The sequence below is a fragment of the Atheta coriaria genome, unplaced genomic scaffold (assembly GCF_025399875.1).
Source record: "Atheta coriaria isolate IRGN ID8LTWV9N9 unplaced genomic scaffold, Caltech_Dcor_3.1 hic_scaffold_7_pilon, whole genome shotgun sequence".
Classification (NCBI taxonomy): domain Eukaryota; kingdom Metazoa; phylum Arthropoda; class Insecta; order Coleoptera; family Staphylinidae; genus Dalotia; species Dalotia coriaria.
This window is the reverse complement of record NW_027045449.1, coordinates 12,140,575-12,166,069: the sequence shown is the minus strand read 5'-3', so window position 1 is coordinate 12,166,069 and position 25,495 is coordinate 12,140,575. Positions and strand designations below refer to the sequence as shown.

Sequence of the window (25,495 nt, the reverse complement as noted above, 5' to 3'; positions counted from 1 at the left end):
CCTCCTCGCCAACTCACAACTACGACACGTATCATCTTCATTACCATCGAGCAGAAACACAAACCAGGTTGAAATTAATTTCATTTATTTAATACATCGGTATTGTACATATAAACAACTTCATTAATTGTTATTATTATACATATTGAAGCATTTCTTTTTCCCCATTTTTATTTATAAATTTAAATTGTTATTTAAAACGATAAATCCGGATTTCTAACACTTTATTAGATTTATTTTAAATTTATTTATACTATGAGCTAGTTATCACAAGTAAATCTCTTCTATAAAATAAATGATTAGGTGAAATGCAGTCGAAATATTTACGATAGTACAAGATAAATATGTATTTATACATTTATAGGAGTCCATCGAGAGATCACACATAGAAGATATAGATTCGAATCACAGCGTTTAAAAAAATACAAAAATCTATCTCTTTTCGTTTAAGTTATTACTTTACTTACGGTTTAAAGTGTGCGATAATATGCATCATGCGATATGGCACCGTTATTGGAACACCCTGTATGTACACTTAGCGATTTTGCCGATTTTGAGCAAAAATTAATAGAAGATATGTTTGTTAGGTTGCTATTTTATTCTGTATCTATCTAAATATTACTGCTATGAATAGATTATTTCCAAACGAGTTTACGATACACCCTGTATGTTATTGAAATGCGCCGAGTGCGACTTTGCCATCGCACTCGTCTACAGCTATACGTCAAAGGTTTGTGTTTTGTTGGCGTTGACGCGCTTCTTGTTGGTGCTTACGGGTCATCTATGCGGGCGCCATTTTGGATTGCGATACCTGCAGAGGAGGACCTTTTTGAAGGCCTGCCGGAACACCTTGTTGAATATCGTGTAGAATATTGGATTTACTAGTGAACTAGCATAACCCAACCAGGTGACGAATTGGAACACCCAGTTGTCGATGTGTCTCTCACATTCCCCACATACCACTGGTAGTAGGTTGAGTACGAAAAATGGTGCCCATAGAATTACAAAGGTGAAGAAGACAACTCCTAGGACCTTGGTGGCCTTTTGTTCCAATCTGATGATACGTCCATGTCTTGAGGAGTTCCTTGATATTACACTGGAGTTCCTACTATGGTGACTCCGAATGGTTGCTGCTCTGGTATGACTGCTATGATTGGTATACCCGCTGTATCGTTGAATCAAACAAGGAGATGATGGATTCTTATCCCTGGCATTCATCCCACCATGACCATTCTGTCTCAGAGTCGCGGATCTACGCAGGAGTAGTGGTGTCCTTGGACTATTTGTAGAATTACTAGTAGAACTGCAGTTTGCTATTGCAGAGGTCCTTGTACTACCGAAACTAGATCCCCGTCTGCGGGTACTCTCCCAGGTGACTACGATATTAGTCGGGGAAGTGGTTCCGGTGTGACAACGACGTGGCGAAGTCATTAGGACCCGTTCATCTTCATCAGCATCATCCTCTGATGTATTTATTTGACTATTATTTTCACTCGAGATAATCTTGACCTCGGTGGGTTTTGGAGTTGGGGATTTGTCACTTCTCTTAAACCCGAAATACGGACAAGTGCAAGGCGGAGGTAATGGTAATGACGATTCGGAGTCCTCTGTAGATCCATGAAAGCTGGAACCACGTCGGCATTTCCACCGGGACGTTGGTGATTCATCCTGACAGTTGCGTGTATCACCCTCGTGGAAAGTTGATGCTCGCCTACGTTTATTCCACGGCGAAACAGTATCCGGTACTAGAAGCAAGTCATGGTTTTCTTTTTCCGTCGATGATCTAAACAGACAAGAACATGAAATGAACCGCGCGAATGCAAATGTATGTAAATATATCGATCGGGCTTTTTTTTGACCTCGCGCACGATTTTTAATTAGAAAACTTTATATTGGCATTCGACCCACACACATCGGAGCTTCTGTATTTTTTTCTCCTCTGTCGTTGCGTGTTGTAAACTTGATCCTTGTTAAAATGAAGGCGGAAAAATCTAATAAAACACGCGTCATTTCATTCTACGTTAATGAAAAAAACGCTGTTAGCGTTACAATGTTTTCCATAAATATTTCAAAATTGTAAACAACAAACTTTGTGTTTTGCGTTTATTTCCGCCCGCAAATTGTGTTTCCGCTCGTCATTGAATGCAAATTTGGTCGAAAGTCGTTAAGTGTTGAAAATTCCTGAAGGGACTTTAAGTCTTTTAGGTGTTGTGGGATGCGTTCGAAAACTTGTACACGTGTTGCAAAACTATCGAACACGCCGAACTTTAATGGACTTTTTCAACTACAAGACCGACAAACATTTGGTGACAATGTTTTCAAATTCCCCGCACGGCTTAAATCGATTTTTCAATGTGAAACACTAAATTCACTTCGGTGCGTCTATCGCATTACCATCCGAAAAAGAAGATTGCGAAGATAATTCGGAAAATGATGAGAATCTTGAGAAAGCCAAGTGAAGAAATTACTTTCTTAATAATAATCTCTTCGGTTATCAAGTTTAGCAAGCCGTGCTTCCTAATGAGTTGAGCTCTGCACTTGTAGCTTGTATAGTGCCTGCTCGCACACCACTTTACAACCCCGGGGCTTACTGGGAGATTTTAATAAATTTTTAATTGCGCTGCGTTTAACAAGCGTCCAAAGGCAACACACAAAAAACTCAACGTTTGCAGATGTAATTTGAACACATTTTCTTAAATTAAAAATTAGGTCATTTTTATTCAATTTATATTTGAGGTTATGTGTTTTTTTACCGCACTTACTTGTTGCTGTTGGTGGCATTTTCGCAGTCGGTTTTTCTCCCACGCGGCGAACGCGCACATCTCGTCGGGGTAGCGGTGGCTAAGGGTCGTGTTTGAGTGGTGGCTGCTTCAAGTCCGCGCGAGAGTTTGAGCATTTCAGCGCCGAATTGCCCCAAAGCGGACATGGTGCACGGCGAGTCGGTTTCTTGTATCCACAGTTCGTGCGTGTCGATGGTGGTCAGCTCCGTATCAGTGGAAGCAGCCGAACATCCACCAACACCACCGCTTCCGCCGCCGCCACCACCACCCCCGCTGTGATGGTGATGCTGGGGTGTTGTTGGACCCCTTGGGGCGCGCGTTACTCTCAATAATTTACGCCATGTACATCTACGATCTGTAAACAAAAAATCGAAGCAATTTAGAAATGTAATTTTCAGTCACGTAGGTTATTAGATGCACAAAATTACAATTTCCTCTATATAATTTGTTTCCGGCTCTTTCTGGTCATTAATTTTCGACTTACCCAAGGCTGTCGTAGTTGGGCCACCCATCCAGCCACTGGACCAATCCGGCGTGCCTAGATTCTGACGTTGTTCGGCCAACAAACGCACGGTCAACGCGTAGGTCAGCAGCATGACGATCAGTGGAATGTAGAAGCAAATGATAGATCCGATGAACTTGTAGAGTGGGTCGGGGATCTGACACTCGCCGTCGATCAGCACCGAGTCGTGATTCTGCAAACAAATCGAATCAACCAGTCCAATCAACTCGTCAAACATTAAATCAATGTTATAATTAAATATTGATCACTTCCCATCAAGGTGCTTACTTTGGAATACATTAGGCTCAATGGAAGGCTCATGGCAATACTGAGCAACCAGACGAAGACGATCTTGAGCGTGACACGCCTCCGCGATTTGTTGCGACCGAACTTCATTGGATATCGCAATGAAAGATAACGATCCACACTGATTGTACAGAGGTGCATTATCGACGCTGTACAAAAGAGCACGTCCAAGCAGATCCACGCCAGGCAATAAACAGATGGCAGCGGAAAATGTCCTGGAAGAGAAAATTCATTTCGATTTAACTTCGTTTCTTCTTCAAATACAAGTTTTGCATACAAAATGCGAAGGGTATTGTCTTGCATAATAAAATAAATTCAGTTATGCGTGAGCACATTTGAGAGACGTCTCGGAATTGCTAATGTCATGTTTTTATTTTGGTGCTTAAACAATTTTCCACTTGACATCCAGTTTTGGACACGCTGGGATTTTATATTTTAATGTCTGATGTCTCGATTTTGGGACGACGCAAGAAAATCGGATTATAATTTAGCACGCTTTGGAAATAATTGGCGTCGACTGGAAATGAGCTCGAGATCTTGCACGCGTGCCATGTCTTTGTCTTTATGGCATTCCGAGACCTAGCTAGATTCTGAATGTTGGGAGTTTACTAAAGTGCTCTCTAACGAGCACGATGTTCTCCACCAGTCTGAACACTACAACATTAGAACATTAGATATTTAGGAAATTCCATACTAATTGCTTTACCAACATTTTCATTCTACAGTATGACCCAATATTTTATTTTATGTTAACCAAAACTTTATTATTATTATTTTTTAATTTTAACGAATGTTTGGTTGATGTGTGTTTTGGACATTTTGCACTGTTGGTAGTACAAATCATTTCTGACATCTCCTGTGTGCCATTTCAAAACTATCGGTTTCTGCCCCGTTATTCCACAATGCCGCATATCAGTCCGAATGGTTGGAATAGTTGGGAGTGCAAACCGGGATGGCTTTCGGGTTGCGGTTGCGCTTCGTTACTATTCAAATTTTGTAGATGTGCAAGTGCGAGGTACGATGCTCTTTGGAGGATGTGGATTACATGGATTGGCAGCGCGTGGCGAATCGTATAATTGGACCTAGTGTACAGTACACTCTCATCTAACCCACCTTTTGGATTGGATTATTCAATTTCAATCACCTGTCCTTGCTGCCCCGGAAAATTTTATTTTTAACATTTTGACAGTTTGTATGCCCGGAATTGTCTTGTCGTAATATTATTTAAGCGTGGAAAGCATGCCTCTGGCCTTTAGTACTGTTTGTGCGGAAAATGCAACGTTTTGTGCGCTCGGTGTGTTGTTTGCGTTGCGCTTGAACAAACTGTTGCTGCTGAGCTGAACGAAAATGCTCGCAAATGTAAATGCGAGTTACATCTTGCGTTGTTTGGAATTCTCCATTCGGAATTCCGTTGTTGAATTGTGCATACCGATTTTGCAATTTGCAACAAGAGCCAGCCGAGAGATGACGCACTTTGAAAATATCATTTTAGTTTGAGCATACTTGACGCTCAGGAATGTCAAAGGTTATCAAATGAATACAACCCTCTGCGCAAGCGTGTCTTCAAAGCTTTAGTACTCAACCAATGTGTGTGTGGTAAGTAGGCGGAGCACAAAAACTAAAAAATCAATTTATATGATATTTAATGATATTTAACGAAGTTCTGTGATTATATTTGATTGATGTTGTCGTATTCGGCTTATTATCATTTGGTTTTGAAAGTGCTGAAGGTTGAAACTGGGCGAGCCCCGTCACGGCGCTAATTAAGAGCCAATTTATTTGCAAATTGGATGCGAGTCGAAGCACAACTGTCTGTAGTACCTTCGTTCGCGTATAGACGACCGACGGGCAGTAATGCGATTTCAGAAATCGCTCATTGATTACTCGACGAAATAACACAGCACAAAAAAAGTTTGCTAAAGTCAAGAGAGTAAGCAAACAAGTCAAAACTTTTAATTTGCAATTTACAATCAAAATTTATATCATATTTTATTTTTCATAAAAATTAAACAAAATAAATTAAATCGACATTTGTTGACCTTGTGTGTTATTTCTGCGTTTGAAATGCAAGCAAACTGCACCCACTCACGTCGGCGTCTAATCCCCCGAGCTTTACGCATTATGTCTCACATTTTTCAAGGAAACAAAGTCCATGACCAGCATCTGAGTGCTTTAATGTCAACCGAGATTAATTATACGCTCTGTTTTTGTTGTCTCTGGCATTGCTGTTGTTCGTTTTTTGGTGGGCGCACGTGTCGCCATTCCGCTCGAGTAGAAGCAGAAATAGATTACGGATGAAATGTTGTTGTTGTGTCCTTGCCTTCATCGAAAGCGAATGTTTACTTGGGGAAATTCTTCGAAGACAAGTTTTATTACTCTTAGGAAAACAACAAAAAAATTACACATTACATTTTTTAGGTTTTTATGAAATTCTTGACATAAATCATAATTTTAACTGTAGGAAAAGTTTTTAATTGAAGCCAGGTGGAGGCGCCGGGCACAAAATTGTCTATTAAGTATTAACACGTGCATTAAAGTTAGTTTTCATTTTGTGTTTAAGTTTAAAAGCTATGAAAATGAAAGAAAGTCGAATAAAGTTTATATGAAGGTATATTATAAAAATGTATGTTTGTAATTTATTATCTTTAAAAGTAATGAAACAATTTAGATGAAATTTTCAGGTAATCTTTAGATTCAACTAGCGAGTGATTTAGTTAAATTTGATAATGAAAATATAACTCTAATGGCATAATATATGAGATGAATATTAAATGGAGATTTAATTATAGTTTTAGTTAAATAATTCAAACAGAGATGGCTCCGAAGTCCATAAAATTTACATCCTTTTAAGAATAATTTATATATGCAATAATTTCGGTGACAAATGTCATTAAAATTTTCTTCCTCAGTCAATTATTCCTGCTCAAAACCTGGACAGTTTTCTAGTTTTTAAATAAAGCATATTTTCTGTTGTGCTTTTTGACGTTTTCCTTGTTATGTCATAGATCGTTATCTCACGTTCTACAAACGAACAAACAAGGAAAAAAAAACTTTTCTGAATTCAGCAGAATTTCGTTGAATGATTGAATGATGCACAAACAATGTTTGTGTGCTGGCGCCCGTCTTGTTTGATTTGCCTGTTTGAATGTCGAAATATAAATAAAAATATCCCTATGATTGTGCACACGTAATTATCTTTGATATGTGTAGGTGTTTGTGTTGCCAGCGCAAAACTAGAGCACAACTCGCGAAACGAGCAAAAAGATGCAAACGAAAAAAGAAAATCGATGTGTAACACACTCGCATATGGTTATCTTTATAAAATATTCCACGAATTGTGGTAATCATATGCCTTTGGAAATATAATTGATGATGTGTTGTGCTGAACACACGAAAAACAAACAAAACATTTTTGCATAATGTGTATCTTAGTAAATTATAAATTCTCCATGTTAAGTTGCGCTTGGGTTGTGAAAGTGGGGATTTAGGCTGCGCTCGACTATAATCAATAATTAATTTAAACGTTTGAGGAATTTGCAGCGTGCATGCGCCCACACGATTCAACCCTCGCAGGAAAACCGCGAACACGGCGTTCCTCTAACCGTGTAAACCGAATATCGGAAATGCTCTCGTCGCCATTATGTGTACGCGTGCAACACTACACTTAGATACACTCGCCGTGGATTCTTGGACCTTGCGGTATTTTAATTTCGGTAATGTTGCAGGTAATCATGATAAGAGTTGAAAAATCTAGCGATGGACATTCATTAAAGTTTAATCTACTTTAAAGCGCATTAGATGAAAGCGGCGCATAGAAATCGAAAGCTTCAAACGTCTTGAAAATGTCTCGAAAGTGGAAAGACTTTTTCTGTTTTTTCAGCGTGGTTTCTGTTTCTGGACTTTTTGCTGCTTCGATTCCTTTGAAGCACGTTTCTACTAAGTTTGGTTTGGCGCTCTGATTGAACTTCGGGCTTTATTCGAGGAAAGCATCTTATTGGAATTTACGCCCGGCTTTAAGTCAAAGGTGTTATTTCTTAAGGGGTTACAATTTATAAAATTTTTAGAAAAGTCCCTGAGGTTTTTTCCAATTATATGAAAATTTGTTATCAAAACTTACATTATAAATGCCAATATGAGTTTGTTTGTTTGTAACGTTTTCACGCAAAAACTGTTGAACCAATTTTAATAAAATTTGATATAGAGATATTTTAGACCAAGGAGAATAAAATAGACTACTTTTTATTGCAAAAATATATCTCAAAGGGGGTAAAATCTATAATATAAAAATTAATCGCAAAATCCGTCGGTACGGGCATAACTCAACAACGCCTAGACCAATTTAGCCAATTCTTTTTTTAAATGTTTGTTAGAGTCCATGGATGGTTTTTACGGCGAGAAAAATTTGAAAAATTGCCGAGAAAACCCTAAAGACAGTCCTTTCTATAAGATAAAAGTTGGCATTGAGATTCAATCATAGTTATAGTTAAATAGTTGAATCCGAGATGGCAAGCTGAAGTGCATTATTAGCAATTCTGTAAATAATTAATTTCTTTAAATTAAAATTGCGAATCTTATTGATAGAATTGACACATACTATGTCTAGAACAAGAGAGTAAAAACGAATTACATTTTTATTAAACACAACCGGAACTGAATTGCGAACAAAAGCTAGTCAATTAATAAGACTTCTTTTTTTAAGCAACAAAAGTTAAAAAATTGAGTTAATCCCCTTAAATGAATTTCTAAATTAATACTGATTGAATCAATGTGGATGGCAAATTCCCACAAGTAACTGCTTTGGTTTTGGAACGAGTCTTTGTGTTTGATTTCCGAATTTCCGAAACTCCCGCAGCGATTTCTGCGTTTCGAGCGAACTTAACTTGAAACTTTGCTGTTGACAAATTCATTTGCGCCAAAATGTTATATAATCATCACTTGAACGAGTCTATAGAAAGGCCATCAGTGTGTGAGCAGTTCAAACAAAATCTCGACATCTGCAGATAGAAATCAATGAACGTAAGTTTTTCTCCCCTTTTTGCTCTTGTGTGTATAGAAAAATCTTGTTCAATGTTGTTCAATGCTGTTGCGAGTTATTGCGTTAGTAATTTCGAAAAGTGGCACTCGACTCGACGCGCCGAGTGGCAAGAAATGAAATGAAGCATATTGGATTGTCTATTTTGTTGGCACTTTTCCGTGCTCATCCTCGATTCGCAAGTTTGTCAACAACTACACAACTAACATAAAACGAAGAAAAACATAACGCTGAAGAATAGTATATTACACATATAGATATGGATTTGTAATAAACTTTTTTTGTTGCGTTATTATTTCAAGCAGCTTTCTATTTAATTAATAATAAGCTGTAAATAAAAACACACCTATTGTGTAATAATGTATAGTATCTAATAAAAGTTGGACGCAATAAGCTAAAAATTTAATTTATTACGGGGATTTCGTAAATATTTATTTACATGCGAAGGAAGCGTAAAGTTGGCGGAGATGTAACTTGAAACTGTAATTTTTATCATTGCGCAACATCCGGATGCGAGAACTCAGAGTGGAAGAACTAATAATCCTTCAGAAAACAGACTTTATTTCATTTTTTACACAGAGTTCAACAAGTTTTCATCTTCATTTCGTGTATTTTTCTATGCTTTCTTTTATTATTTATTTCAATACGAGCGTAGAATTATTATGTATCATTATTTACAAGTTGTATTAAATAAAACTGAGTTATGGACATTATTACACGTAACATGGAACAATTTGTAACTAACCGTAAATGTCCGACTATTGCAATAGCACCATCTATTAGTGATGGGAATGATAATTATATAATCACTAGCTTTTGCCTGCGATTTCGTCCCGGTAGTGTTTAATAAAAATGTTATTCGTTTTTATTCTCTTGTTCTAGACAGAGTATGTGTCAATTCTATCAATAAGATTCGCAATTTTATTTTAAACAAATTAATTATATGAAGAATTGTTAATAATGCACTTCAGCACACCATCTCGGATTCAACTATTTAACTAAAACTATGATTGAATCTCAATGCCAACTTTTATCCTATAGAAAAGGGCTGTCTTTAGGGTTTTCCCTGCAATTATTCGATTTTTTCTCGCCGTAAAAACCATCCTTGGACTTTAACAAACATTAAAAAAAAAAGAATTTGCCAATTTGGTCTAGTCGTTGTTGAGTTATGCGCTTACCAACAGATTTTACAATTCATTTTTATATTATAGATTTTAATCTAAAACCCGAGATTCGACTTTTGCAGCTCTGATTTTTTTCATATTTTTGTGTTAATACTCGTAATACCTGATGAATAAATCATTTCAATATGTTTTTAATATTTAATGATTTTCAATGCTTTCAGTTTTTAAATGAACAAAACTTGACTAAAAATGGGACAAATTTTGTATTTCTATTTTGACTTTGCGAGTATTTTATTTATTCTATAGATATAGGTAAAAAACTTCTATAATTGACGTGTCAGGCTATTTATAGTGGCGAAAGAAAGAAGAACTGAATCAATTTTTATCATGTTTGATTTGTTAGATTTGATTTTGCTCAGAATAGCACAGTAACTATTTAAACATCGAACTTTTTTTTTTAAATTGGGCAATAAAACAATGTTATTCATTTCAATTCGCATTAACGTATTAAATTTCCATAGCGTGAAAGATATAAATATCAATATCAATTGTCACAACGAAAATTATTTTGAATTTTGACTATAATATTTTGCTTCAAAATAAAATTCAATTCAATTTTTGTTGAAAATGTACCAGATTTACTCAGATATATTGTAATAAATGAACAAATATTTTACATGCATCTCAAAACAAAAATAAACTCAAAAAGTAAGTTTTCCGTACATGCATGAATATTTTTCTTTGAATTGTAAAATTTGTATAGTTTCAAGCAGCTGCTCCGCGAACCTTCGGTGATATTCCTGCCGCTTTTTTCGCATTTCGAAATCAAACAATAATGCGCTCGCCGAGCACTAATGTAAACGCGACCGCAAGGGAACCATTAAGAAAATGTGTTTCTATTTTTGTGCTCGGCTGCGGTATACACCGTATACCACGCGCCCACCTTTCCTATCTCCACGAAAACACACGTCATGAGTGAGAGTTTTGTGTGCGGTGCATATCACAATTCGCTGAAAATATGAAACATCCGTGCATAAATTTCGCTTTGAATTTTTAGTCATCAATTCGAAGTGATTTTGTTTGCGTGATTAATTTAGTCTACACTGCACAGTGATGTATCGCTGTGTGTGGGTGTTGTTTACTAGACGTGATTTTGGTGTAATTTTCTTGAAAAGCGATCGATTTGACGTGGAGTTCTTTGTCGTTTTGCGAAATTGAGGCGCATGAATTGCGATGAATGTCGAAGACATCTAACTGAAGCTATCGATATTTCCAGCGCTACAAATGTGAAATACGAGTAGTAGGTATATTAAGTAACAAGTGGCTAAACGAGGGCTTTAACAACGTTTAGCCACGAGGTGCTTACGCCATTTTTTCTACTTCCACTCTAGTTCCACGTTGCGGTTTTTGTATTTCAACTTTTGTATTTTAAATAATCGAAATTTGCTCGCACACTTATACAAACTGTAAGGTTATAAATGACAGGCCACGCGCCGGCTCATGTGACGCTTCGGATCATATCGTGCCCCTCCGATACGAGCAGCAGCAGCGCCTGCTTTGACGTGTTTGACTAACGTCGCATGGCATTTCATACCGCCTTGTGCTGCTCCGTAGGCAAATGCGCAGGCGCTTGCTCCGTCCCGTGCATAATGCAAGTACATAATGAATACTATGTACGGCTTGGCCGTCCGTATATAAAATACCACTTTTTGTGTCTAAAAAGCGTGGAAAAACTGGTGATTTAGAGGTGTAAGTAGAAAAAGAGTATTTTTTTTTCTTTTTGCTAACTTTAATATTATTGCAGTATGTGAAAAGAATTTTAAATAATTCTTAATGTGCAATTATAATTTCCCAACTAATTTATGCACAAGTTTTACCTTTGAGCTAATTAAAAACGACGTGGGCGCTCGCACTATAAATTATTCATTCTAGCTTTCATGCTTTAAGTTTCACCCAAGGGTGAAATATGCGTCAAAGAAAATGTGCACGTCTCGCCTAGTTGGAAATATTCGGCACACTTTACGCAAAGTGTAAGTGTATAAAGTTGTAAACAGATTGGGGCTCAGTCTGAAGCACCACACACGCTCTCAAAAATTAAGGGTGGGATTTTATGTTTGTTGTGTGTTTTTCTTTTTTCTCGTCTTGCTGTGTGTTAGGCTTTAAGCTCTAGGGGGAAAATTTCAAGAGCAAACATACTAAAAAATAAATTGGACTAAAATGAGCAACAAACATTTTAAGGGTGTTTAATTTTTTATTAAGGGATGAACACATTTTTGATTATAATTATGTTTTTTGCACTTCTTCATTCAAAACAATTTTTTTTGCAAAAAAAAAATATTTTTTTAAAACATGAAAAAGTTTATTATTCACTTGTGATTTATGAGTGTATTAATCATTATAATGATAATGTTAGTTTTAAATTTAATTTTAGTCATTTCTATTTTTAGTGACTTTGTAGGTTAGTTTATTGAAATGTCAGGTTTTGGTTTCGTGGTTTTGTAGGCATACGTATTCCCCTCTCATCCCCAAACCCCGAAAAGGCCAAAAAGGAACGAAAGGAACCGAGACTGGGTCGTTCGTTTCAATTTGGTTTCGCGCGGCGGGCTTTTGGCGGCGGCGGCGACCGCGCGGTGTGTTTTGTAAGCAAAAGCGGTTGCCGCGGCTCGCGCAGCTCTTACATTTTAATTAACGCATAACGCGACTTTGATTTATTCATTTCAGCTCACCGGTACAAGGCGACTAATGGTACAAAGTCCCTTCGTGCCGATTCATCTTCAACAATTCCAACAATTTCAACTGGAAACACCAAAAACACCAAACTCAAACAGGCTTTAAACTAATTTGCTCTTTTCAGTGTTATTTTTTTCTATTTATTTGTATAAGATATGTTTATACAATCTACCCTCTCACATCTAAACAAGTTTGGTAAATATTTATATGGGTGTCCTTAGGAGCAACTGGCAAAATCGCTGAATCGATCTGCTTGTTATTGCTGGTGCTTGTAAATATATTGCCGTCTCACAATTCGTGTCGAATCAACATTTCATAACTGGGGGCGGCCGTAATCGATGCGTGACGAAATAAACACGTATGCGATTTGTCCAATGTGAATTTATTATATGCGAGCACCTGTTGGCTCATGTTTATGATTTGTTTGTCGATACAGTAATATAGCAATCATCTATATTATACACGAACGTGTATAATGTGACTATTTTTAGAGAGTGGGTATAAAAAGTATCAGAAATGAGTTGGTTAGTTAGAATTGAGCAAATGAGCAGTAATTTCCGTTTGAGTTGTAACGGTTTGACCCGAGTGCAAAAGGGGCCAAGTCCAATTTGTGAGGGTGGCAGGACAAATGTCGCATTTGCTACGGAATCGATGCGAGAAGGGTTTTACTAGCGGCCATTATTAGTATGCTAATGACACTTCAACTTTGACTTCCGGTTGGTGCCCTTATTTAACTACAATTGGAAAAACATAATTTATGCCAAGGCAGTCGAAATAATTAGGTATAATTCTATATACTCGTACGTACCAATGCGTGAAGTTTTTTTTTTATTTCCACCTATGAAGCGCCAGTTTTTCCACGGTTTTTAGACACAAAGAGTGATACTTTATATACGGACGGCCAAGCCGTACATAATATTCATTATGCACTTGCATTATGCACGGGACGGAGCAAGCGCCTGCGCATTTGCCTACGGAGCAGCACAAGGCGGTATGAAATGCCATGCGACGTCCGTCGAACACGTCAAAGCAGGCGCTGCTGCTGCTCGTATCGGAGGAGCACGATATGAACCGAAGCGTCACATGGGCCTGCGCGCGGCATGGCACTTATAACCTTACAGTTTGTATAAAGGTGCGAGCAAATTTCGATGATTTAAAATACAAAAGTTGAAATACAAAAACCGCAACGTGGAACTAGAGTGGTAGTAGAAAAAATACCGTAAGCATCTCGTGACTAAACGTTGTAATGCCCTCGTTTAGCCACTTGTTACTTAATATACAATTATTGTTCCTTAGACCTTTTAAGTCCAGAATTTGTTTGTATGGTGTTCGATTTTAATTTGAATATAAAGGTAATGCTAGTAATGTACATTAACGCCATCTTGGTCCGAAATACATAACTATTATTACGATTTAATCTACTTATCAACTTTCATCTCTTAATTTTTACGCTTTAAGTAATATTTTTGCAACACAAAGTAGCCTATTTGCTTTTGTTAGGTCAAAAATATTTGTATACCAAAGTTTATCAATATAGATTCAATGGTATTTACGTGAAAGCGTCACAAACAAACAAATAAACAAATAAATTCACATTTTCTTTCATAACATCAGTGAGGATTCCCAATAAATGCGTAAGATTGATTTTCCAAGGATACAATACACTTAAATTTAAAAAAAAACGCTACATAACAATACAATATTAATAATTAATAAATTTATTATAAATAATTAATATATTAGTAAGTATATATTTCGTTTTTTTTAACAGATTTGAACTTTTTATTCAGAAATTATTGAATTAAACCACCTAAACAACAAAAAAACTCAACATTTGCTTTATATATTGATACTTTTAAACCAAAATATTTAAAAACAAAGTAATATTAATTAACTATTTCCTTTGCACGACAAAATATTTCATTATATGCATTTAATATACAATGCAACACAACAATTTCCAGTAAGCAAAGTTCAGTTGGCGGGTTTTGATGTTATAATTAAAACAGACCGCAAATATTTACTGAATTGTTATTATTCTGTCAAGATAAATTAAATTACAAAATTAAATTAACGAATATGATAAATGTGTTTGTAATACTCGTGTCTATTTTATCATCAATCACACAATAAATATTTCAATTAAATAAAGGTCTTCCTAAAAGAAAGAGAAGAAAAAAATGTAATATATTTTTAACCATGACTGCAATGAGCTTCAAAACGCATTTAAACATTTAAAAGTTACGAATGAATGTTTTCTGATTGTTTGTTAGTTTATCAAAAAAAATTACACACGACTGCATTTCGTTTGCGCTCTCCATGTGCACTTGGCCTTTGCGCATTTGGATTTCTATTTTTGTGTTGCACTTTCAGCGCTTTGCATTTTTATGTTTTGCATTCCGCATCTCACATTTCATATTTTACATTTGCACAAGTTAACGAGCATAAAAGTTAGACTGACATGACGAGTGCACCTGTTCTACGGCTACAATTAATTACAATACTCTCTGTTTTATGCTTGCTACAAAAGTAAAATGTGCAAATTATTTTAACCTCTCTTTTTTTATTTGAAAAAAAAAAATTTTGTTTTATGTTTTCCAGTCTGAGTTTTCATTCAGCATTGTCATAAACTCATTAGCATCATCGATTTCACGTTCTCTTTTTGCTCCGTTTTCTTTTTGGTTTATGCCCACCACTCCGGCCACAAAACCAAGTTGTACTCATTTATTTCAATTTCCGGAAATTTGCTCGAATTTTTTGAACATAAAACTTTTTCGCAGAAGAGTTCATTAAATGAACAAAAGCTTAAAAACAAAAACAAAGCTTTAAAAATACATTTTTACATTGAAAAATTTATATTTCAGTACACAAAATAAATAAATAATGATACTACGCCCAAAAATAACGACACATCGAGCCCGAACCGATTTTGTTAACTAAATATTAATGTTATTGTGTTTTGGTGGAGGCGCCGGTGATGATTACGCTCGATAGGCACTTTTCCGACTGGTTTATTGCTTCCTCACGAACACACGCACACAATCACTCGTTTCAATAATAAACGCGTATGAGGATTGACGAGTGGTTTCATTCACGCACACGGCACACGCATTTTCGACTTCCTAGCAGTCTAACCCCTCGAAACTAGCTTGTTTTCGTCAGTTTCGTGTGGTTTACCGCTCGCCTGGCCGGGCCATCAATATTGTTTGGTATTACCCCACTTTATTATAACGCTCGCGCTGTACAAAGGATAACAAGAAGTGAAAAGGAAATTTACCAGCCAGAATATTGGCTAGAAAATCAAAATTAATTTCAACCAGATTTATTATGAAACAAAATTATTTCAAACTAGCTTTTAAGACCAATCGAGTTGAATATTAAAGTCAAAAGTTAAAAGCTTTTCTTGTTGTAGCCATAATGGATTTTTTCTTTATTTAGTTGTTCAACTGTTTTTAACTCGCAAGTCATTTTTCTTACTTTTCATTTTTAGTAGTCCTTCCGCTAGTTATACTTCTCATAAATAAATTTACTTCCTGCCCGAGCGCAAATTTCCACTTAAATCGAAACGCAGCGTTGTTTTGCGAAAAAAAAAAGTAAAACACGTGCAGCTCGACAGCGACTTCCACTTATCGCTCGTGTTATTTTAAGATTATTAAAGTTTTCTTTTAATATACCACGCCGTAAAAGTGAGTGAATTAAATCTGAATGAAAACGCTTTGAAAATATTCAAACGGTGAAGATCAAGATCAATGTTGTTGGTGGATTGGTGCGTTTTAGATCGATGCATTCGGCGCTTGAACGTTGCGTGAATTATTTAGCGATCGCCTTCGGTGCACTCGCCGGCCGTTGGGGAGTAATTATCAAAATTGATTGTTTTCGACGCGGCCGCCGCAATATGAGCACGTGTAGGAAACGGAAAAAACCACTAACGCATTAAACGTGCACTTTACGTGCGTTCATGTATCTTTTATGCTTTAAGTGCTATTTTTGTCGACATTTACGAGCTTTAGCTTTGTATGTCGCTGGCGGCGTGAATTTTTCATATCGTGTGGAGGCGTCGCGCGACTAGTGTAAATGCAGTAATTAAATTAAATATTGACCGGTTATTGTACGCTCCATTCGGACAATGCGCGTGAATAATGCAATAATTAACTCGTCGAAGGTTATGCAAGATTATCTTTTAAAATTAGTTGAAGCATGAGGGGAAGCTATTTTTGTAAACAAGTTTATAAACGTTTTAGAAAAATATTTCGTTGATGATATTTGCTTTTGAAAAGTTACATAAAAATAAAATTTATAATTTTTTGAGATTTTAATTTTTTTTATCTTGAATTTGAAAAAATTGTATTTTCAACAATATTGGCAAATCTATTTTAAGAAAATAAGAATTGCTAAAAATGCACTTTAACGCCCTCTGGTATTGAATTATTTAGCTACAACTATGATAGAATCTCAATACCAATTTTAATCCCTTATTTAATACTCTTCAAGTCATAACTTTCAATATTTAACTACTTACTCAGCTATTCTGGACCGAGACGATTCCAACAAATCATAAATCATTAAAATCTGTCCAGCCGTAGGTACTTGAGTTATAAATGATTTAACTAACATTTTATTTTATACTAACCTTCGCCCGCGACTTCGTCCCGGTAAAGTTTAATAAAAATGTAATTTGTTTTTACTTTCTTGTTCTAGACATACTATGTGTCAATTCTATCAATAAAATTTGCAATTTTATTTTAAAGAAATTATGCATATAAAGAATAGCTAATAATGCACTTCAGCGCGCCATCTCGGATTCAATTATTTAACTATAACTATGATTTAATCTCAATGTCAACTTTTATACTATAGAAACGGGCTGTTTTCAGGGTTTTCCCGGCAATTATTCGATTTTTTTTCGCTAGAAAAACCATCCTTGGACTTAAACAAACCTTGAAAAAAAAGAATTGGCCAAATTGGTCTTGGCGTTGTTGAGTTATGCGCTTACCAACAAATTTTGCGATTCTTTTTTATATTATAGATGTAGGTATATACCGATATTTTATTTTATTATTTTGCCCTATAATTTCTTTTTACTACACGAAAAACAAACAAATTTTAAAGAAATAAAATGGCCCGTGAAATTTGTTAAATGCTAAAACGTGAAACGTGCTAAAACAAGTCAAGCGCATGTAGGTAAAGTGAAAGTTCATAAAGCTTTAACGCTACACTGCCGCTGTGCCCCAAAAATAGACCAGAGGGTGGCAGAATTAGAGCAAATGCAAAGAGCAAAGAACGTTTCGAGTGTTTTAAGCGCATTTGCACCCCTTTTTGGCTATATTATCATGCCGCATCTGTACTGCTGTGCTAAAGTATTTTTTTGCACACACACTTAACCAAAACTAATTTCGAAAAAAATGAAATAACTAAAATTATGAACTGCATAATATATACATAATATAATGCTTCCTGACAACAATTGAACATAAAAACTGATGAATAAATCACAAACGCAATTTGCAATAAAAAGAATATTCATGAATATTTATATGCAATTGTATAAAATGCAGAAAATTGCTTTGAAGCATTTTTTACGTTTTCTAATTATAATTCACATGGTATTTAAATGTTTTATTTAAACCTTGCTTGCTTTTTATTGCGTGCATGGCACTCGCTTATCGCTTTAATCGCATTCCTCACGGCCCTTTGTTTCCTAACGCGCGATGCGTGTCGCGATAACGCGATAACTCGATAACGAAACTTTTTTAGTATTATTGTTAGTATTGCTGTGCGTAATCCGTAATATAGCTGGAAAAATTGTGCAAATAAAAGAATCACACGCTCGACGTTTTATTCAATCGTCCGTGAATGCATACTTAATGATTTTATTATGTTATTCAATTTTATGCATTTTGGTACAAAGCAAATAAAATATTACTTGGATAATATATTATAACTTTATAATAATGTCGTCTATAAATCATACAAGTTAATATATATGATGCTAGTTCCAGCGATTTTGTCCACGTTGGTTTTAAAAAAAGTATAATTAAATTTTACTTTCTTGTTTTTGAGTTTCTATCAATAAGATTCGCTGTTATAATTTAAAGCAATTAATTATATAAAGAATTGTTATCAATGCACTTTAGCGCGCCATATTGGATTCAACTAATGAACTATAACTATGATTGAATCTCAATGCCAACTTTTATCCCATATTTTTCGCTATAAACCCCATCCTTGGACTTAAACAAACATTTTAGAAAAGAATAGGCCAAATTGGTCTTGGCGTTGTTGAGTTATGCGCTTACCAACAGATTTTGCAATTCATTTTAATACTATAGTGATGATTAGCACATTTATTAATACAATGTATAGATTGTATAGTCGTGCTATCTTTTAGCAATAGCAGAAACTAAAATTTACTTAATCCGCGACTTTATCCACGTTAATTTTAACAAAAACGTCAGTTTTACTTGATTGAAATGTGAAATGTTATTTTTGATACGATTGTGTAGATATGTCAGCTTTAATTCGTTATTTTTCAATCTTCAAGTTATACTTTTGCAACATGAAGTAGCTTAAGTGTAAGGAAATGGATTTCTGAACTCATTTGTACTGACAAATAATTTTTTTTATTATTTTCCTTGCCATTTCCTCATATTATATTTTATCCTCCTTTTGAACTTTCTTTCAACTGCAACAAATATTTAAACACAAACCGGCCGAGTCCTTCTGGAGTTTTAGTAATTCTTATAAACATCCATTCATTTATATGTTATACTTGTATGTTGTTATGTTTGAAAGTCATCATTACCGTATATTTAATTCGGTAAATGCCGCGAATCTTTCACGGTTAATTGTCGTAAATGCGGCAAATGTTGCGAATGTTGCGCATTGTACATAGTTGGCTGTAATTCGGGTAATTCGCATTTCTCGGGCGCGCATCTTGTGTCTGAGCTCGCATGATGTGAATTCGCGTGTGCACACGTCTAATTGAGCTGATCCCTGGCTCGTCAGTGCTCATCCATGTTCGAAGGGATGAGGGCTGCGAGTTGAGTCAGCGATGGCTTTGCCGGCGAGTAATTAACCCACAAATTCTAACCTCATACTGCATTAACAAGCTTGTTTCAACTCGGATTATCAACTTTTTGGCTTGAATGCCGTTTTTTCGGCGGTTTCCAAAAGTTGTACAACTTTCCATCGTCGTAACTCGTAATTTTACGGTCAGAAAATATTCAATAAAGCATCATTAGAAAGAGAAATTAAAGGATATTCAGAGCAAATTTCCAAGTTTTATATTAAGTAACAAGTGTCTAAACGAGGGCATTACAACGTTTAGCCACGAGGTGCTTACGCTACTTTTTCTACTTCCACTCTAGTTCCATGTTGCGGTTTTTGTATTTCAACTTTTGTATTTTAAATCCTCGAAATTTACTTGCACACTTATACAAACTGTAAGGTTATAAGTGCCATGCCGCGCGCCGGCCCTTGTGACGCTTCGGTTCATATCGTGCTCCTCCGATACGAGCAGCAGCAGCGCCTCCTTTGACGTGTTTGACTGACGTCGCATGGTATTTCATACCGCCTTGTGCTACTCTGTAGGCAAATGCGCAGGCGCTTGCTCCGTCCCGTGCATAATGCAAGTACATCATGAATATTATGTACGGCTTGGCCGTCTGTATATAAAGTACCACTTTTTGTATCTAAAAACCGTGAAAAAACAAGCGCTTTATAGATGGAAATAAAAAAAAATATTTTATTGCTTTTTTATATTGAAATATTAGTTGAAAAATAATTTTCACCAATTCATATTTACGAGTATTATCACGAATAGCACTAAAAACCAATCGGCAATTTGTTACGCGAACCTAAATTGAAAAAACGTTTGCCACGAGTTGAGCGAATTGTGCATTTGGTGTGTGAAAGCGCGCGCGCAATGCAAAATGAAAAGCGTTTGAAAAAGTTTTGCTATCCCGCAGCGCGTTTATTATTGATTTCGACGCCGACTCTGACGCCAAACAGTTCCGGCAAACGATCGCCGATCGCGTATATTAAGCGTCGATATAAATTTTATGTAAATATTCGGCAGCAGGATGCAAACTTTTCCAAAGGCCAGCAGGCAGACGCTGTTTGCACTTGAGCAATTATGTTAATTTCACGGCGAGCGAAATCTTTTGATGTATTTTTTTTGTTCACCAATAAAATCAACAGGTACTAAATATTTACATTCACACTGTACAAGTAATTCAATTTTTAAAATATAAAAAAATAATATTTTGACAGATGTCAAATCAAATATGTAGCGACATCTATATTCCACACAGTAAATGTATGTAAATCTATATTGAAATATAAATGTGTGTAGTGGGTTGCAGCCGTGACCAAATCAACTTTTCGGTCGAGTGTCGAGAGAATAAAACTTTTCTGATTTCCAACTCTTGGCGAGGCAGAATCTTCAAAACTCGATACAAGAGCTCATCTGTCCGAATGCTGCAAATTCGAATACGTCAAATCTTTACACTTGAGTACCGCTTCTTCAGTTTTTGCGCCTCAAGTTTATAACTTTTGCATTTTTGGCACTTTTTATCCTCAACCGCTACTACAAATCCTCGTATATACATTGCGGTGTAGTTCAATTTGTCGTATTTCGAATACTCTTCACTTTCCACACTCATCTCTACACATTCGCCAGCGCACGCGTGTGATAGTTTGAAGGTTGAGTCTTTTGCGAAACGGAGATAAATGAAGCCCCGAAGGACGCTGCAGTGCACATTCGCGATGGAGCGTTTTCGTGCTCAAGTAAGCGTTTCGCTGTAAAGCGGACCGAAAATCGACGGCGATGCATTATAATTGTTTCGGAGCTGAATGCGAGAAAGGCGCAAACAAAGAAATGTGAAACAAAGCGGGAGAAAAATTGAAAGTTAAGCGATGGTAATTTTACTACACAGAGTCAAAAAAAAAACAAAAAAATATTTTTTAAAGAAAAGACGCCGTAAATTTTTAACTATTATACACCAGATGGCGCTGCAACGTACTTGAAATGATTTATATCTATATAATCTGAATGACGCTGGTAAACTTAAAAATTTATGACGTTCAATGCGGCGAGGTGATCAATAAATATTTCAAATGCGACTCTTTCGAACCGAATACATATGTTTGATGCAGCTTTCGTCGTCGGAAAAGTTCTGATCGACTAAACACGTATGTATGAATGAATGTATGTTAATATCAAAACTAGTTTGATGAAATATTGATTATATAATGACTGTCAGCACATGAATGAAGCACCATAAATAATATACTCACTGTATATTAGGAAAAAAAAAAGATTTTTTCCTTTGGTGGATTTAAAAAGAAAAATGGTGCATTTCGTCGTAAATATGACGATAACGATCGAAGATGACGATTTGGCAATATCCCTCGATTCTTTATTAGTTTATTACGTCTAAAGACTTTCATTTTTGGCCGCATGGTTTTGGAATTCAATCAGAAACGTCGTAAAATTTGATCGTGCGTAGTAAAATCCACCTCGGCAGCCATTCGCCGAAAGTTTTCGACGACTATCGAACGTATGAATGCAACGTGTAGTTATTTTTCCGCTACGGATGCGCCGAACATAAAAAATGACCGTTTCGGGAGACATTTTAGGGGACAAAGCGGCGATTCGGATGGACGATCATGATGTGGTAAATATCGGTGGTGGTAAATATCGCCAATGCATCAAATTGTCGAATATTGCTTTCGGGAAGACAAAAACTTATTTTATTTCCATCGGACATTTAACAAAAATTTATTACTTGAGAAATTAATTATTTGCAATTTTATTTTAAAGGAATTCTAATAATGCACTTTAGCGCCATCTATGATACAATTATTTAACTACATCTATGATTTAATCTCTATACCAACTTTAAACCCATATTTAACACCCTTTATGACATAATTTTTTACATTTTAATAGATATTCTGCCATTCGGGTCCAAGACGAATCCAATAAATCATTGATAAACAAAATCTGTCCAGCCGTTCTTGAGTTATAAATGCTCTAACTAACACAACATTGTTCCGTATAAAAATTCATAGATTCTAAAATTTCCCCGAGTGACAACACATGTCTATCTATATTCAGTGAGGTAGTATTTGCGTAACGAGCGTGCTGCGTGGTTTTAATTGCCGAATTGGCGATTTTTCGCAATCGACGAGCCATTGTTAGACTCGTCGAGTGTATAATTAGTTTTTGTCCTCCACCCCAGCAGGCGGAGGCGGCTGGATGGGGAATGATGCGTACGCTCGTTTCAAATTTCTCCCTGCGGGCTCCTGGCGGTCACGTGCGAACAGATATTTTCGAGCAGGTTTCCAATTTCGGCATTCTGGCTATATTGCTACCCATGGTACAGCCCCAACCACCTGTGTCCACCGAATGCTATAATTGAACACTAATAGCTTTTTGTTTCATTCAGGTTACAACTTCATTAAAATTTTGCCGAAATTAATTGCGGCTATTCATAACCAGATGACTTTTGATTTATTTTCTCACCGCTAGATGGCATTAGTGCCTGAAATACAATTGTTTTTGATTTTATGTAAATTTAACGCAATTAATTAAAATAACGTGTATTTTCATGCACCTGTAATAATACTCATTAATTGTATAAATTAACATCTCAAATGAATGTTTTTAACTAATTTATAAGCATGAATTGGTTATTATTTTCTAAATAAATATAATTTTCGACTTTTGCCAGACGCAGAAAATCTGTAGATGTTTTAATTTTTATTTTTTTATTCAAGACTAAATATATGTCGATTTAATCAATAAGATTCGCAATTTTATTTTAAAGAAAATTATAAATGCAAATAGTGACTTTAGCGCCATCTAGAAAACAGTTATTTAACTATAACTACCATTGAATCACTATACCCAATTTTCGTTTCTCTTTTTAACATCTTTCAAGCCATAATTTTCAATATTTTAATAGTTATTCTTCTATTTTAAGAGGAAACGAATCTAACTAATCATAGATTCTCAAAATCTGTCCAACCGTTCTTGAGTTATGCATGCTATAACTAACACGACTTTGTTTTATATATAATTTATACACCTGTTATAATAATACTTATTAATTGTATAAATTATCATCTCTAATGAACGTTTTAACGAATTTATAAGCATGAATATGTTATTATTTTCTAAATAAATATAATTTTCGATTTTGCGTGGGACGGAAAATCCGCATTTTGGGGTCCTAAGGGTTCGAGGGAAAATAAATTAGGAAATACGTTATTTTCAGAGTTGAGTCTCAGACAAGACTTATAAAAGCTCAATATTGTGACGAATTTAGATCAATCACGTCGAACACTGACAGGTTAGGTCAAAATAGAATTTCTCCTTTCACTTTTCTGCTTATTAAGCGCTTTTTTTTCTCTCCGCTGCTCGCGTAGCAGTTATGGATTATAAAATAAATAAGTTGCGTAACAAAAACATATTTCCGTTGTGCAATTTGTTTGCACACCGCGTTAATATATGTTTATTTTCATTTTTGTGTTACGTGACTTTTCACGTTTCTGAACGAGTGGATGAGTCGGAAACGGGCCGATAACGTTCTCAAATGTGCGAATTCACGTGGCAACGATTCGTGACATATCACAACGCATAAATTTCCCGCCCTGCGGTCGGCTAGGCTATGAAATCAAGCTCATAACGCACTTTATCGAATTAATTAGCCTGACCATAGCATAGAGAATTTGTTGATGTGTGAAATCCGGTTATCTCTAGAGTGACTTTTGATAGCACAAAATCTCACCTCGTACTAACGTTAATATCCCAAGTGGCATCACCAAAATTGCCACCATTAGATCAGTGATGGCCAATGACATGAGAAAATAATTCGTGACGTTCTGCAGGCGTCGCTCCCAAGTGATAGCCAAGCAGACGAGGATATTTCCGGCTGCCGTGCCGATGACTAACACTAACGCAAGTAAGGCCCACCAGTTGTTAAACTCTTCGGGGTTTTCCTTGTCGTCGAGGTGCACAACCGTCGGCGCGAACGCAAACGCACTTTCGTTCCGATACACATTTTTATAGATTGTCACGCGCGTCAAGTCCGAAAAGTTTGAGGCGCCTCCACCAAAAGTTGCAAATTTACCAAAATGCGCGAAACTTTCAAATTGTTCCTTCTGATTATCAACTACTGATGCATTTAACACCTCCTCATTTAATTCAGACATGATTTGATGTTATTAATTACACTCACATTTTTGATATTATTTAATTTCACTTTTTATTTTGTATTTTTTGAAATTTTAACTCGCGACGATTGCGCGTTTTTTCATTACATGTTATCCGTTAGATATTGTCGGTTCGGTAGTTTGCCGCCGACTCGCGAGCGACGCGTGAATGCAGCGACTGGTTGCCGCCTCCACGACCGCCACCACCGATCCGCCGTCACAACGCACGCGCCGCGCTACGCAGCCCACATTAATTACATGCAATTTTTTCGTTCGTAAATTAATTGCGAGCTGTTTTTCTAATGAATACGCTTCCTTTTTAGGCACTCGCGTCTTGAGAAAATTTATTTTTAAACTTTGCTTTCTCCTGAAAAGAGTCTTGATTGTGATGTGAATATTTTACAACTTTTGACGGTTTTATAGGTTAATTTTTCGTGATTTAAAGTTGGTCATGTAATACAGGATGAACAATTAAGTACAAGTTGAAATGGGAAGGGTTCGGCTCGTCGTGTAATTACATTATAGACGATTGTCAATTAGCTCGAATTGAAGGCAATCGAAGCGGTCGAAAGACGCCAATTAGATTGTCGACGAGTTTCAACAAGTTGCCTGCATTATTCAATCACCGTCGCATGCCCCTCATGCTCCTGTCGTCGCCAATGCGATAACAATCCGCTCTGGCCCGGTCGACAATTCGATTGTTATTAAATACGCTCGTTAGTGTCATTGACGTTATTACGCGATTAGCTTGCTTTTCGCATACAGGCTCATTTTGTATCAAAATATATTTATCATGGATTAA

General features: G+C 36.1%; 2 protein-coding genes across 3 annotated transcripts in view; one reads left to right on the top strand and one right to left on the bottom strand.

Annotated features, from left to right (window-relative positions):
• LOC135796733 (26S proteasome non-ATPase regulatory subunit 1-like) overlaps positions 1 to 25,495 on the top strand; it is a 98,487-nt gene that overhangs the window by 15,702 nt on the left and 57,290 nt on the right. The gene's annotated exons all lie outside the window — the stretch shown is intronic.
• Positions 167 to 24,832, bottom strand: 5-HT2B (5-hydroxytryptamine receptor 2B). The gene is made up of 5 exons (XM_065308864.1): positions 24,270 to 24,832; positions 3,571 to 3,803; positions 3,265 to 3,475; positions 2,763 to 3,135; positions 167 to 1,783 (listed from the first exon to the last, which is right to left on the bottom strand). The coding sequence occupies exons 1-5, from the start codon at positions 24,691 to 24,693 to the stop codon at positions 778 to 780; spliced, it is 2,247 nt and encodes a 748-aa protein (XP_065164936.1). The 5' UTR covers positions 24,694 to 24,832; the 3' UTR covers positions 167 to 777.